Source organism: Podarcis erhardii, assembly GCF_964252035.2.
Source record: "Podarcis erhardii genome assembly, chromosome: Z".
NCBI lineage: Eukaryota > Metazoa > Chordata > Lepidosauria > Squamata > Lacertidae > Podarcis > Podarcis erhardii.
Genome location: NC_138504.1, coordinates 34991238 through 35004482, shown reverse-complemented (window position 1 = coordinate 35004482; position 13245 = coordinate 34991238). Strand labels below are relative to the sequence as shown.

The 13245-nt window shown below is 46.0% G+C and overlaps 1 protein-coding gene across 4 annotated transcripts in view; it reads left to right on the top strand.

Moving 5' to 3' along the window:
- LRRC8A (leucine rich repeat containing 8 VRAC subunit A) overlaps positions 1–12670 on the top strand; it is a 39264-nt gene extending 26594 nt beyond the window's left edge. For 3 of the 4 annotated variants that reach the window (XM_081847005.1, XM_081847006.1, XM_081847007.1), the window contains 2 exons: positions 285–2448; positions 9902–10972. In XM_081847005.1, the coding sequence (XP_081703131.1) occupies positions 292–2448; positions 9902–10177 (2433 nt within the window). In that variant the 5' untranslated portion in view covers positions 285–291 and the 3' untranslated portion in view covers positions 10178–10972. Of the gene's footprint in view, positions 1–284; positions 2449–9901; positions 10973–12382 lie in introns of those variants that run through there. The other variant, XR_014152531.1, reaches the window with a different exon arrangement.
- Positions 12671–13245: the final 575 nt, after the last annotated feature.

The following is a 13245-nucleotide window of genomic DNA, read 5'->3' as shown; positions in this document are numbered from 1 at the left end:
CACTTTTGCCTCTACCCCCCCCCCACCTTTGGCATGTGGCCCCCCAAAATTTGATATAAAGGGAATGCTGCCCTTGGACTGAAAAATCTGCCTCTCCATCTCCTTCTTTTGTGCAGTTCCATCGACTGCATGTATCTTTGTTGGAACTAAATGTACGATGATTTCAACCCTATCCTTTTGTTGTAATGTAACCCTTACCACCTCGTAGTCAGTTTGGAAATGTGCTGTTCTTTGTTGGTAACACCCTGCCTTTGTGTTTTTGTGTCCTCCTTCCCCCTTTCCAGGTGAACCATGATTCCGGTCACAGAATTGCGCTACTTTGCCGATACCCAGCCGGCGTACCGCATCCTAAAGCCGTGGTGGGACGTTTTTACAGACTATATCTCCATTGTGATGCTGATGATTGCGGTATTTGGTGGGACGCTGCAAGTCACCCAGGACAAAATGATTTGCTTGCCTTGCAAATGGGTCACCAAAGACGCTTGCAACGATTCCTCCAGGGACTGGCCGACTGCAAGCCTGGACACAAGTTATTTTAACTCCTCTTTAGTGGCAGCCATGGAGCCAGGCCCGACGGGGATCAAATATGAACTTGACAGGCACCAGTACAATTACGTGGATGCTGTGTGCTATGAAAACTGCCTTCATTGGTTTGCCAAGTATTTCCCTTACTTGGTGCTAATGCATACACTGATCTTCTTGGCTTGCAGTAACTTCTGGTTCAAGTTCCCACGGACCAGCTCTAAGCTGGAGCATTTTGTTTCCATCCTACTCAAGTGTTTTGACTCCCCATGGACCACAAGGGCCCTCTCTGAGACAGTGGTGGAGGAGAGTGACCCCAAGCCCACCTTCGGGAAGATGAATGGCTCCATGGACAAGAAGTCTTCCACAGTTAGTGAGGATGTGGAAGCCACAGCCCCGATGCTACAGAGGACAAAATCTCGGATTGAGCAAGGAATTGTGGACCGGACAGAGAATGGCGTCCTGGACAAGAAGGAAGGCGAGCAAGCCAAGGCACTCTTTGAGAAGGTCAAGAAGTTCCGGACACATGTGGAGGAAGGAGACATTGTCTACCGCCTCTACATGAGGCAAACCATCATCAAGGTGATCAAGTTCATCCTCATAATTTGCTACACCGTCTATTATGTCAGCAACATCGCCTTTGATGTGGACTGTAAGGTGGACATTGAGAGCTTGACAGGCTACCGTATGTACCGTTGTGCTCATCCTCTTGCCACCCTCTTCAAAATCCTGGCGTCTTTCTACATCAGCTTGGTGATCTTCTATGGCTTGATCTGCATGTACACCCTCTGGTGGATGCTCAGGCGGTCCCTCAAGAAGTACTCCTTTGAGTCCATCCGGGAGGAGAGCAGCTACAGTGACATCCCTGATGTAAAAAATGACTTTGCCTTCATGCTACACCTGATCGACCAGTATGACCCCCTCTATTCCAAACGCTTTGCTGTCTTCCTCTCCGAAGTGAGTGAAAACAAACTCCGGCAACTGAACCTCAACAATGAATGGACCTTGGAGAAGCTGCGCCAGAGGATCACCAAAAACTCTCAGGAGAAGCTGGAGTTGCACCTCTTCATGCTCAGTGGCATCCCAGACACAGTCTTTGACCTCCTTGAACTGGAGGTCCTGAAGCTAGAGCTCATCCCTGATGTCACCATCCCACCAAGCATCGCTCAGCTCACCAGCCTCAAGGAACTGTGGCTGTACCATACAGCGGCCAAGATAGAGGCCCCGGCCCTCGCCTTCTTGAGGGAGAACTTGAAGTCCTTGCACATCAAGTTCACGGACATCAAAGAGATCCCTCTTTGGATTTACAGCTTGAAGACTCTTGAAGAACTCCACCTGACTGGGAACTTAAGTGCTGAGAACAACCGGTACATTGTAATTGATGGCTTGAGGGAGTTGAAGAGGCTCAAGGTCCTGAGGCTGAAGAGCAACCTGACAAAGCTTCCCCAGGTTGTGACCGATGTCGGGGTGCACCTCCAGAAGCTCTCCATCAACAATGAGGGCACCAAGCTCATCGTCCTCAATAGCCTCAAGAAGATGGTTAACCTAACAGAGCTGGAGCTGATCCGCTGCGACTTGGAGCGCATCCCCCACTCCATCTTCAGCCTCCAGAACCTCCAGGAGATCGACCTCAAGGACAACAACCTCAAAACCGTTGAGGAAATCATTAGCTTCCAGCACTTGCACCGCCTCACTTGCCTTAAGCTGTGGTACAACCACATTGCCTACATCCCCATGCAGATTGGCAACCTCACCAACCTGGAGCGCCTTTACTTGAACCGCAACAAGATTGAGAAGATCCCCACCCAGCTCTTCTACTGCCGGAAGCTTCGGTATTTAGATCTCAGCCACAACCTCTTGACTTCGATACCAGCAGACATCAGGCTGTTGCAAAATCTGCAGAACCTGGCTGTCACAGCCAACAGGGTAAGAGAAGGGGATTGAATGTGGTGCGGGGGGCACAGAAGATATTTGGGCTGGGAATGGTCTCCCAATATCTTTTGTACAGGGCAGGCCCTACCATTAGGCAAGGTGAGGCGATTACCTCAGGTGGCAGATGATGTAGGGCGGTGGCAGTGGCAGTGGCAGCGGCAGCCTCCTGGCTTAAGGGCAGAGCTGTGTTAGCTACATGGTGTAAGTTTGCTTCTCTAAGCTAGGCTACAACAGGTGGGTTATGGCAGAGTCATTGCTGCCATGTTAGATTCTAGTTAAGACTGACTAGACCAAAGGAGCACTGCATGCATGGATTGGGCTAGGGCGCATTCTTCTGATGGTTGTTCTGAACAAGCTGCCAATTAGGGAGGACTGCCTTGAACTTATATAGGGATTTCAAACACACCACACCAAGGGTCAAAAAACTTCAAAACATCTAATTCTACATACATCAAGAAAGGTTACAGGTTATTATGGGACAGAAACATGCATTGCTCCATACTGATATCAACTTCCCAAGTTTCCCAAGCCATTTGGCCTCAACTATCATACTTTTAAAATTTTACTTGTTTGTTTACTTCCTTGCTTTATTAAATTTGTATACTGTTATAAACAAAAATTGCCCTTTTCCCTTATGGGGTATCCAAGAGCCCATATAGAGTCCTTACATAGGTTCCCTATTGGTAGGAGAGAATAACAGAGGCCAACCAGAGAATATTGAGAAGCAAAGCAGCTAGTAAGCTTGATCTTTATTGATCTGTTGCAACAGGGTGCTCCCCTCACCTAACCTAAGACCACCCCTCAGATACATCATACCTACGTCAAAGAAAAGGCGGTCTAAACAGAAATATGAATGTTTTTCTCCTGTCGTTGTTTATCTCCTGTCTGGCTTGATTGGATTGCCTGGGTAGCCTGGCCAGTCTTTTGTAAAGATAAATACTTAGTTCCTGGGCCATGTCACAGGCTCACACCCTATTCAAACACAGACATACCCTTAAGACAGGATTTGTGAAGGAAAAGACAATGGGGAGGCTTTTCCATTTTCCTTTGACCTTGCAGAGAAAACATTTGGTCAGTTTGGGACAGTTTGGGAATCAAAATGGTTCCAGGTTTGTCTTCCTGTGCTGATCTATGTATGTGCTTGGTTGGTACACTTAAGAACATTTAACATATATCTAAGACCTCAAAATTCCTATCACAATACCACCCTATACCTGTAGATCTCAGGGCGGTTCACAACATAAAATTACAGTATAAAAAACACAAAACACATAATAAAAATAAGAACAGAAACAAACCAATAAGCTCCCCCTTCCACAGCACATTTGAATGGGCATCTAATGACAATCAGCCAAAGAGGTTAAAGAACCCATTTGTCTGGTGCCTAAATGAAGGCGCCAGCAAACCTCCCTGGGGAGGAGAGCAACTACAGAAAAGGCCCATTCTTGTGGTGCCACTCTCCAGACCTCCAGGAGCTTCAAGGAGAAGCTGATTTTACACCCTAGTGTTAACATTAAGAAAACATCCTGGCTGGCCATTTGTGCCACTTTTAGGATCAGAAAAGATTACATGTTTATATCTTGGAAAGGAAAGCATGAGGGTTGCAAAATGCAGGCACACAGGAATTATTCATTTGACGCATTCTGTCTAAAAGTTAAATGCAATTAACATTGAAACAAAAGCAAAATCTGTCTCTAATGTCTAATCAAATTTCTACATCAACATCAATGGACAGGGCACATTTTTTGATTCTGTCTCCTCTGTCATCTTCTGCACCATCACCCCAACCACGTCAACATGAAACTTTCCTGACTCAATCGGCTCTTGACGGTTTGATTTCTTCCGTAATTGTTGCAGTAGCAAAGACCTGTTTTTTGTTCCTTTGATTGACTGTTCCGCACACAGGCACTGTGTACCCTTTGGGTGTGGACTTGCTTGTGGAGCTTAAAATACAAAGCGGAGAAATGCTACTTACAGGGGGGTGCAACATGACCATTCATTCTTGGAGTATTTGCCTAGCACTGAGCCTTTATTATCAGTATTTGCCCAGCACTCAGCCATTGTTTTCACAGTATTTGCCTATCACTGCAGAAGCCAAATGCTGTGCTTTGATGAACCTACTGGGCCCCGGCTTACCCTAAATAGTGTATGATTTATCAGAGCAACTCTGCTGCTAGGCTACTGTGCTTCTTTTTCCCAAAAGGCACACAGGATGTTACCTTATATTGACTCAGACCACTGGTTCAGCTAACGATTGGAGGATGGATGGCATTTAACAGATTGGGGTTGAATCATGACAAGGCAGATGTACCGTTTTGGGGGGACATGGGCCGGCCGGCTGTGGGGGACTCCTTGGTCCTGAATGGAGTAACTGTGCCCCTGAAGGACCAGGTGCGGGAGTCATTTTGTCACAGCTGTCCATAGAGGCACAGCTCCATCTGGTACACCCACTGAGGCCCTACCTGCCCGCGAACTGTCTCGCCAGAGTGGTGCATGCCCTGGTTATCTCCCGCTTGGACTACTGCAATGCACTCTACGTGGGGCTACCTTTGAAGGTGACCCACAAACTATACCAATTCCAGAATGTGGCTTCCAGTATGTTTCTGAGCGCAATTCAAAGTGTTGGTGCTTTGGCCTTGGCCCAGCATACCTGAAGGACTGCCCCCACTCTCACTGCTCAAACTGGACACTGAGGGCCTTATCAGCAGTGGCGCCCTCCCATCAGATGTCAAGGAGATTACACAACTTTTAGGAAGCCCTGTATCAGGAAGTTTTATATGTTTGATGTTTTACTATGTTTTTAGATGTATTGTAAGCAGCCCAGAGTGGCTGGGGAAACCCAGCCAGATGGGCAAGGTATTACTACTACTACTACTACTACTACTACTACTACTACTACTACTACTACTACCGTATTGTCTATACTGTCATGTAGAAGCTCTCTAAGCTTTTCAGAAAAGGGTGGTGTTGTTTTCACCAGCCCTACCTAGATATGCTTTGGGGGATTGAACCTGAGACTTCTGCATGCAAAGCAGATGCTCTACTACTGAGTTACAACCCTACCCTTAAATATTAAGCATGACCCTTTCCCTAAAAAAATAAGTAAGATTCTAGTGCTCGTAGTTCTGAATATAAAGGGCTGAATTAAATAGGAATGCCAGAAGTTGCCTGAGTCGTATCCTTGGTCCATCTAGCTCAGTATTGGCAATAGTGATCGGTAGCAGCTCTTCAGGGTTTCAGGCAGGGAACCTTCCCAGCCTTACCTAGACATGCCTTTGGGGATTGAACCTGGGACCATTCTACGTGCAAAACAGGTGTTCTGCCACTGAGCTACAGCACAAGAAGACAGATTCCCTGCTCCAAGGATCTCTCACTGCATCTGTTAAGGGACAGAGAACCAACCCAACCTTTCCACCACTTGGTAACACTTAGCAATTTGGCTTCCCTTAATGCTGCACATACCATTTGGTGGCAAACAGTTTCCAGTTTCAGTAATGTGTAAAGGTCTGCCGCATTTTTTCTTTTGCATCTTTGCCTTGCAAGGGATCTAGGCGTTCCGAGACGGATCCCAATAACTGCTGGGCTTTTTCCTTTCGTTCTATTTTCAGAGTTGGAGAGCATCAATTACTCCTTTCATTCCAGTATACTTTTGGTGCAACCTGAGAGCTTTCTGCACTTGGCATAAACTCACTTATTTAGTCTGCAAAGAGCTTCCTGAATCACTAAATTAAGACTTCCATCATGCAGGCAGGACTGTTACCATCTGCAACCTTTTTTCTTTCTCTTCCTCCCCAAGCTGCTCTTTTTTTCTAATTTTTTAAGCATCCACTCTCTGAAGACAAAGCCAGCTTGCTGGTGGGTTTTTTGTTCTGTTCTGTTTTGTTTCTGCATATACAGTGGTGCCTCGCAAGACGAAATTAATCCGTTCCGCGATTCTTTTCGTCTAGCGGTTTTTTCGTCTTGCGAAGCAAGCCCATTGACGGATTAGCGGATTAGCGCTATTAGCGGTCTAGCGGCTTTTAGCGATCAGCTGAGAGGCGGCTTATCAGCGGAACAGCTGATAAGCGGCTTAGCGGCTTAGGAAAGGGGGGGGAGCGAAAAAAAACCGCGGGAACTCGCAAGATTTTTTCGTCTTGCGAAGCAACCCCATAGAGAAATTCGTTTAGCGAAGCGCCTCCAAAACAGAAAACCCTTTCGTCTAGCGGGTTTTCCGTCTTGCGAGGCGTTCGTCTTGCGGGGCACCACTGTAATAGGTTCGAACAAAGGCATTGGTATTACTGCTATGTTGAGCCCCCTCCTCACCAAATGGGTCAACATGGCTGGCTGCATGCTTAATCAAGCATTGATTTCTCTCCCTTCCTTGCCTCCCAAACCTTGGCTCTGAAGGTTGCCTTGAAGAGAAATATGGTTGGCCACTATGAGAACAGGATGTTGGATGAGATGGACCATTGGCCTGATCCACCTGGCTCTTCTTATGTTCTTAGTCTGTTGTACTAGTGTAGAAGGAAGTCTAGAAGCAGTTCGCTTGCCCACCTCTCTTTAAGCTGTCTCCTCACTAAGGCCTCATCTGCACTATACATTTAAAGTGATATTTTCCCCAAGCCTACCTGGGGATGCTGCCAGGGACTGGACCTAGGAGATTTTGCCTGAAAAGCAAGTGCTCTACTACAAGTGCCTTTTCCCTAAAATGTCCTCATAACTTCATAACTAGGACCTTCTACATGCAAAGCAAATGGTCTACCATTGAGCTCCTTCCTTCTCCTTAATAGCACAAAAACCAATGTTTCAATGTATGCCGTTGATTCCCTCCCATGAACTACTGACAGTCTGGAAACATCCCTCATCCTCAGTAGCTAGCTTATAAGAAGCCAAGAAGCAGGGCTGGGTCCCATCACCTGTTTTGGCTTCTTGGTTTTTGTTTTCTTGGAAATAATGTGTTGATCTCATTAGCTCTATGACAACAAAGGATGCAAGTTGGAGAGCCATGGCTACGGTGGATAAATTAACAAGTTCCCCTGCTTCTCCACCCTGAACAAGATGCTTCCTGTTTTCTAGTATGGTTTTGTTTTCTTAGGAACACTGTTTATTAATAGAGAGTGATTTCTCTAGGGCAGATCTTAGTTAGCCACAGCAGTGTCATGGCAGGATCTCCCAGAAGATATTTCTGCGGTCCAAGAGTTAAAGAACTGTTTGAACCAAGAGCATATTTGCCTGCAGAGGAAGATTTGCTTGGCTGAACATCAGAGTTTTTCTGGATCAGTACAGCTGCCCCCTCCTCTCCCCCATGGCTAACCAGATCTCAAGTGAATTTCAGACCTTCGTTTTCAGCAGTCATCGTTTTCATGCATTATAACTGCTCCATTGCTGTTTTATAATGGTTACTCGAAGCATCTGAGCAAAAATTCACTTAACGCCCTGCTTAATGTGGGATCTGGTGAAATCTCTGCAGTTGTGGCAAAGTCATTCACACTTAATTTTTTTTAAACAATAAAACCTATACATTGCTTGATTGTAAAGAAACCTCAAAGCAGTTTACAAAAAAAGATAAAACAATAAAATTGTTGGTTAAAAAAAACACCAACCCACCAAAATTTGTTAACACCTTCAATAAATTAAAATCAGCAATAAACTAAAAATGGGTATATCATGCAACAGCATTCTTGCTACCCGGGTATGTTTTGTTTATGGGAATGTAAGAATGCCAAATATCCGATTGCAGGATATTGCTTCGTAAGCTGTAAATGCTTACCCTAAAAACATGCCGGTTTTTGGATAGAACGAATTATGGCCATTGATAGTAGTTTTAATCACAATAAAGTCAACTTTTGCCAGTGTCTGTCTAATGGCTAAGCTGGCTTTTTGCCAACGGGGAGGTCACTGTGGGGACTGACTGGCAGGAGATGGAACCTCAGATCATTACTGATGCATAGGGCAAAGGTATTATGTATTCAGCGCCTGCCCATCAGAGAGAAGCTGTCCTAGTCACTCACAACAACTGCTTGCATGGTCACCTTCTGACGAACTGCCAGGTCTGCCTCCAGAAAGTGGTAACTGATTGTTGGAGCATAAGGCTCAAGCCTTTCTGAAGTCCAGTTGCAAGTCACAATGCAGCATCACAATATGCCCAACAAAACTAAAAGCTGTACCGAGTTTATTCATTATACAAGCTAAGGATTAAAAACACCCATTATTCGGGGTTTTCTTATAAATCCCATGACTGCTTGTGCAGGCTTTGCAACCCCTGGTTTGGGAAATGCTTCTGCAGAAGCATGGCAATTCTGCCACTGCGGTGTACCTACTCAAAGCCCTACAGCACACCAGGATAAACTGAAACAACACACATACGGGGAGCATAGCAACAGAGTGTTAGGAGACATCTGTACCAACCAAATGTCTGCCACTAGATTATGGGCTCTAAAGTGTCTTGCGCCTTCCTGATAGTTACTTTTTCATCACATTTATATCTCACATTTCCTTCTCTCGGGATCTCAAGGTGGCAAGCATAGTTCTTCCCATTTTATCTTCCCAACAACCCTGTGAGCTAGTCCAGGGAAAGCATTGGAAACCCCACCGCAAAAAACATCCCATGGGTTCAGTTTGGATGGCCAAAATAATCCAGGCCCCCAAACAGGACATCTTTATTAAGAGCATTGCTATGTGTTGCGACCCATAGAACCAGTTGTAGAGTTGGAAGGGATCCCAAGGGGTCATCTAGTCTAACCCCCTGCAGTGCAGGAATCTTTTGCCCAAATATTTCAAACAGCAGTATTTACACACTTATTCAAGCAGAGACTAAGCCAATGGGCAGTTATGTCCATATATGGCGATCTTCCATATATGGCAAAGGGGTTGTTAGGTCCATATTTCTTCTGCTGGCTTATACTGGTTTAATCATGATTCATAGCAATTTCCTTTTCCTTCTTTCCCTCCTGCTTCCTCAACAGCTATAGCAATAGCTGTAGTATACATGCCGTTCCACCCTTCTCTCAGGGTTGTCTTGCAAACACAGTCTTTACATTCCAAATGTCAATTGCTCAGCCCTTCTCCCAATTACAGTACAGTGGTACCTCTGGATACGAACGGGATCCATTCTGGATCCCTATTCGCATCCTGAAGTGAACGCAACCCGCGATTCGCCGCTTCCACACATGCATGTGACATCATTTTGACTGTCTGCACATGCGCGAGCGGCGAAACCCGGAAGTAATGCACTCCGTTACTTCTGGGTTGCTGCGGAACACAACCTGAAAGCTCTCAACGTGAAGCATATTTAACCTGAGGTATGACTGTAGTTGTAAACTGATTTAGAAGCCACTTAGGCATTTATTTTGTTTGTTTGTTTATTAGATTTTATATAACGCCCTTCATCATAAGATCTCAGGGCGGAATGCTTTATATAAATTGATAACAATAATAATAATAACTTTTCTCCTTTTTCCTCTCCCAGATTGAGAACCTCCCAGCAGAGCTCTTCCAGTGCAGGAAGCTTCGGACTTTGAACCTGGGCAACAACGTCCTGCAGTCGCTGCCTTCCCGAGTGGGTGAGCTGACGAAGCTGTCTCAGATTGAACTGCGGGGGAACCGCCTGGAGTGCCTGCCGGTGGAGCTGGGCGATTGCCCCTTGCTGAAGCGCAGCGGGCTGGTGGTGGAGGAGGACCTCCTTAACACTTTGCCACTGGAAGTCAAGGAACGGCTATGGAGGGCTGACAAGGAGCAAGCCTGAGAGTCTCCACAGAAGAGGAGGTGGGGAGAGGAGGAAGGAAACCCAACACCTCAGGCCAAAACAGCCAGGGGGTGCGGGTATGGGGAGCCCCTCAGGCAACCTTGTCCCCATGTTCTGTTACCCAAGAAAACCCGAGCCAAAACAGACTAGCCAAGGACACCCTGCCCAAGGACCGTCTTGAGGAGGTGGGAGAGGAGGTTGCTATTTTCCTTCGAAATTACGGAGGTGGTGGTGGTCCAAGGTGAGGACTGTGGCTACAAACGAGAGTTTGTGGTTTGTACGGCATAGGAAGTTGAATGCAGCTGCTGTGACCGACCAGGAAACGGAACTCTAGAACTCTTGCACTGAGTTGTTGCGAGTGTCGGGAGGAGCTGGCTGGCATCCAAGCTGGTGGGGTGGGGTGGGGGAGTGAATGAGTGGGACTCATTGATCCTGTCCAAACCGCCTGCTGCTATGGTATCTCTGTGAGGGCTGTCCAGGAACCGGGTGTTTTACCGTTGTACAATCAAGGATAGGAACTGTGTTTGGCCTTTGGCCACACATTGTGACACTAGCTTTTTCTTGCACACACTGATTTATTAACTGTTGACTCATCAGTCTGGATGATTTCAGAGGAGCTAATAGGAAAGGACTTCTTAATTTCTCTGTTTCATGCTGACGTTGTTGGTCGTTTCTGTCTTCGGTCATTTTACCTCTTGATCACTACACGCGGAATTTTACTTTCCTTTTAAAACCTTCAATTAAAAATCCCGCTGCTGCCGCCATGTGGTGGCCTGATAGTAGGATGTTCCCACATCTGAATCTCTTCCTGCTTGAATCCGACGTTACATCTGCCTCCGGGTGGGGTTGTGTTTCAAGAGTGGCAAGTATGGCTTAAGTGGGGAGATATATATATGAGAATGTATTATTGGAATCTCGTGCCCGAAAGCTAAGGAGACAATCTGCAAAATTATTTTCAGTTGGCAAAACCACAGTACTGCTGTTTTTGACTATGTAGGGAAGGCAGGGCAGGCATGCATTCGAATGTTCCTTTTCGCTCAAAAGACTGGAGTTCAAAACATGTCAATTCAAAGCATCCCTTTTTGATCACAAAGCATGGGCAGTGGGCATTAAAACACTAAAAAGCAGGAGTGGGGAACCTGTGCTCCCCCCCCCACAACTTTACTGAGCTCCCATCACTTCCCCTCCCCGCCAGAATGACCAGTAATCAGGGATGATGCGAGTTGTAGTCAATGAACATCTGGAACGTCACAGGTTCTCCATCCTTGATAAAAAGGAACAAGCCAGCTATCCTCTATACTCTTCAGCCTCCCCCTTGCCTAGTGCCTTCCAGATGTTTTGAGCTATAGCTCCCATCAGCCACAGCTAGCATGAGCTAATGGGAATTGCACTCCAAACATCTGGAAGCCCCCAGGTTGGGGAAGGCTGATGTAGGTCCTTGTTCTCCCCTCCCTCCCTCAGGTGCTGACAACATCTTCCATGAGATATAAAAAACAACTTCCATGAGATATAAAAAACCCAATTTCTTCTCCCCTCTCTCCTTACTATTTTTATAGCAGCTGGTCTGTGTTTTAATTTTTTATATTATTTTGCTAGCTCCCATGGAGATAGCATTGATACTTGCCTCTTTTATCCGAGTTGTCATTCCATGGGGCAAGAGGCCTGGTTCCCCTTCTCTGCAAACGTAGCGGAGTCCCCCCCCCCCCCCCGTTTTTCTACTTCCCTCTTCAGTGTTAAAAGGAAGAGCATAAAATGCCTCCCAGGGTGGACTCTTCCCTCCACCCTCATTTTTATTGCAGAAGTCTTGCTCTGGGGAGCGAGGAACACGTATAGAAGAAAAGTAAAATTTGCACTACTGTTTAATACAGGCTTTGCCAAGATTACAACCTCCAGGTGTTTTGTTAAGGCTATCGGTTGTAGCAACATCTGGAGCTCACCAGGTTGGCCAAGGCTTTCACAGAATCATACAGTTGTAGGGTTGGAAAGGGATCCCAGGGGTCATCTAGTCCAACCCCCTGCAATGCAGGAGTCACAGGTAAAGAATCTCCAACAGCTAGCCATCCAACCTCTGTTCAGACATCTCCAACAATACTTAAATTTTAATTATTGGGGTCTAATACAAGCATCTAAGGTAAACCATTTAACAGCTAGTGATCTATTGCAAAACAGGTACTGCAAATCTTAACGTACCGTCATTTATTTCAGACAGTTGTTTTGCTTTTTACTGAGATGCCAGGATGGTGTTGGTTTCAGACAAATGTTCGTGTGTATGCACATTCGAAAATCTCCCCTCCTTGGATGTTTCTGGCAGTGAAGAGAAAGAATAAAATATACTGCTAGCTTCCTGTCTGCGTCTGAAGTCATAGGAAAAAGACCTGCACGCAATTTAGCAATGCTGAGGACACACACAGAAAAATCAAAATAAAATAACCAAACCCAACCAATGTTAACCAGGTATTGTCAATGTCTAAATAAAGCTACATGGAAACCTTATGGAAGACTCTCTTTTTATATGTTTGCTTAATACACACGCACACCAGCTGGAAGAATCCTGCTGAATCAGGCCAAGAGGAGCCCATCCAGTCCAGCATCTTCTTCTCACAGTGGCCAACCAGATGCCCTAAGCAGGACCTGAGCCCTGGCAGCAACACTCTCCCCACTTGTGATTCCCAGGAACTGGTATTCAGGGGCAATGCTGCCTCTGATGGTGGCATTGACAGCCTTATCCTACCAACATCCCCAGTGACTAATGTGTGGACTTTTCAAGAACGACTTTCTGGCTACTGTTGTTAGGACTCCACAAACACCTGCAGCGTTATTATTATTTTATTACAGTGGTACCTCGGGTTACAGACGCTTCAGGTTACAGATTCCACTAACCCAGAAATAGTACCTCGGGTTAAGAACTTTACTTCAGGATGAGAACAGAAATTGTGCTGCGGCAGTGGGAGGCCCCATTAGCTAAAGTGGTACCTCAGGTTAAGAACAGTTTCAGGTTAAGAACAGACCTCCAGAACGAATTACATTCTTAACCCGAGGTACCACTGTATTGTTATTAAATGGGATAA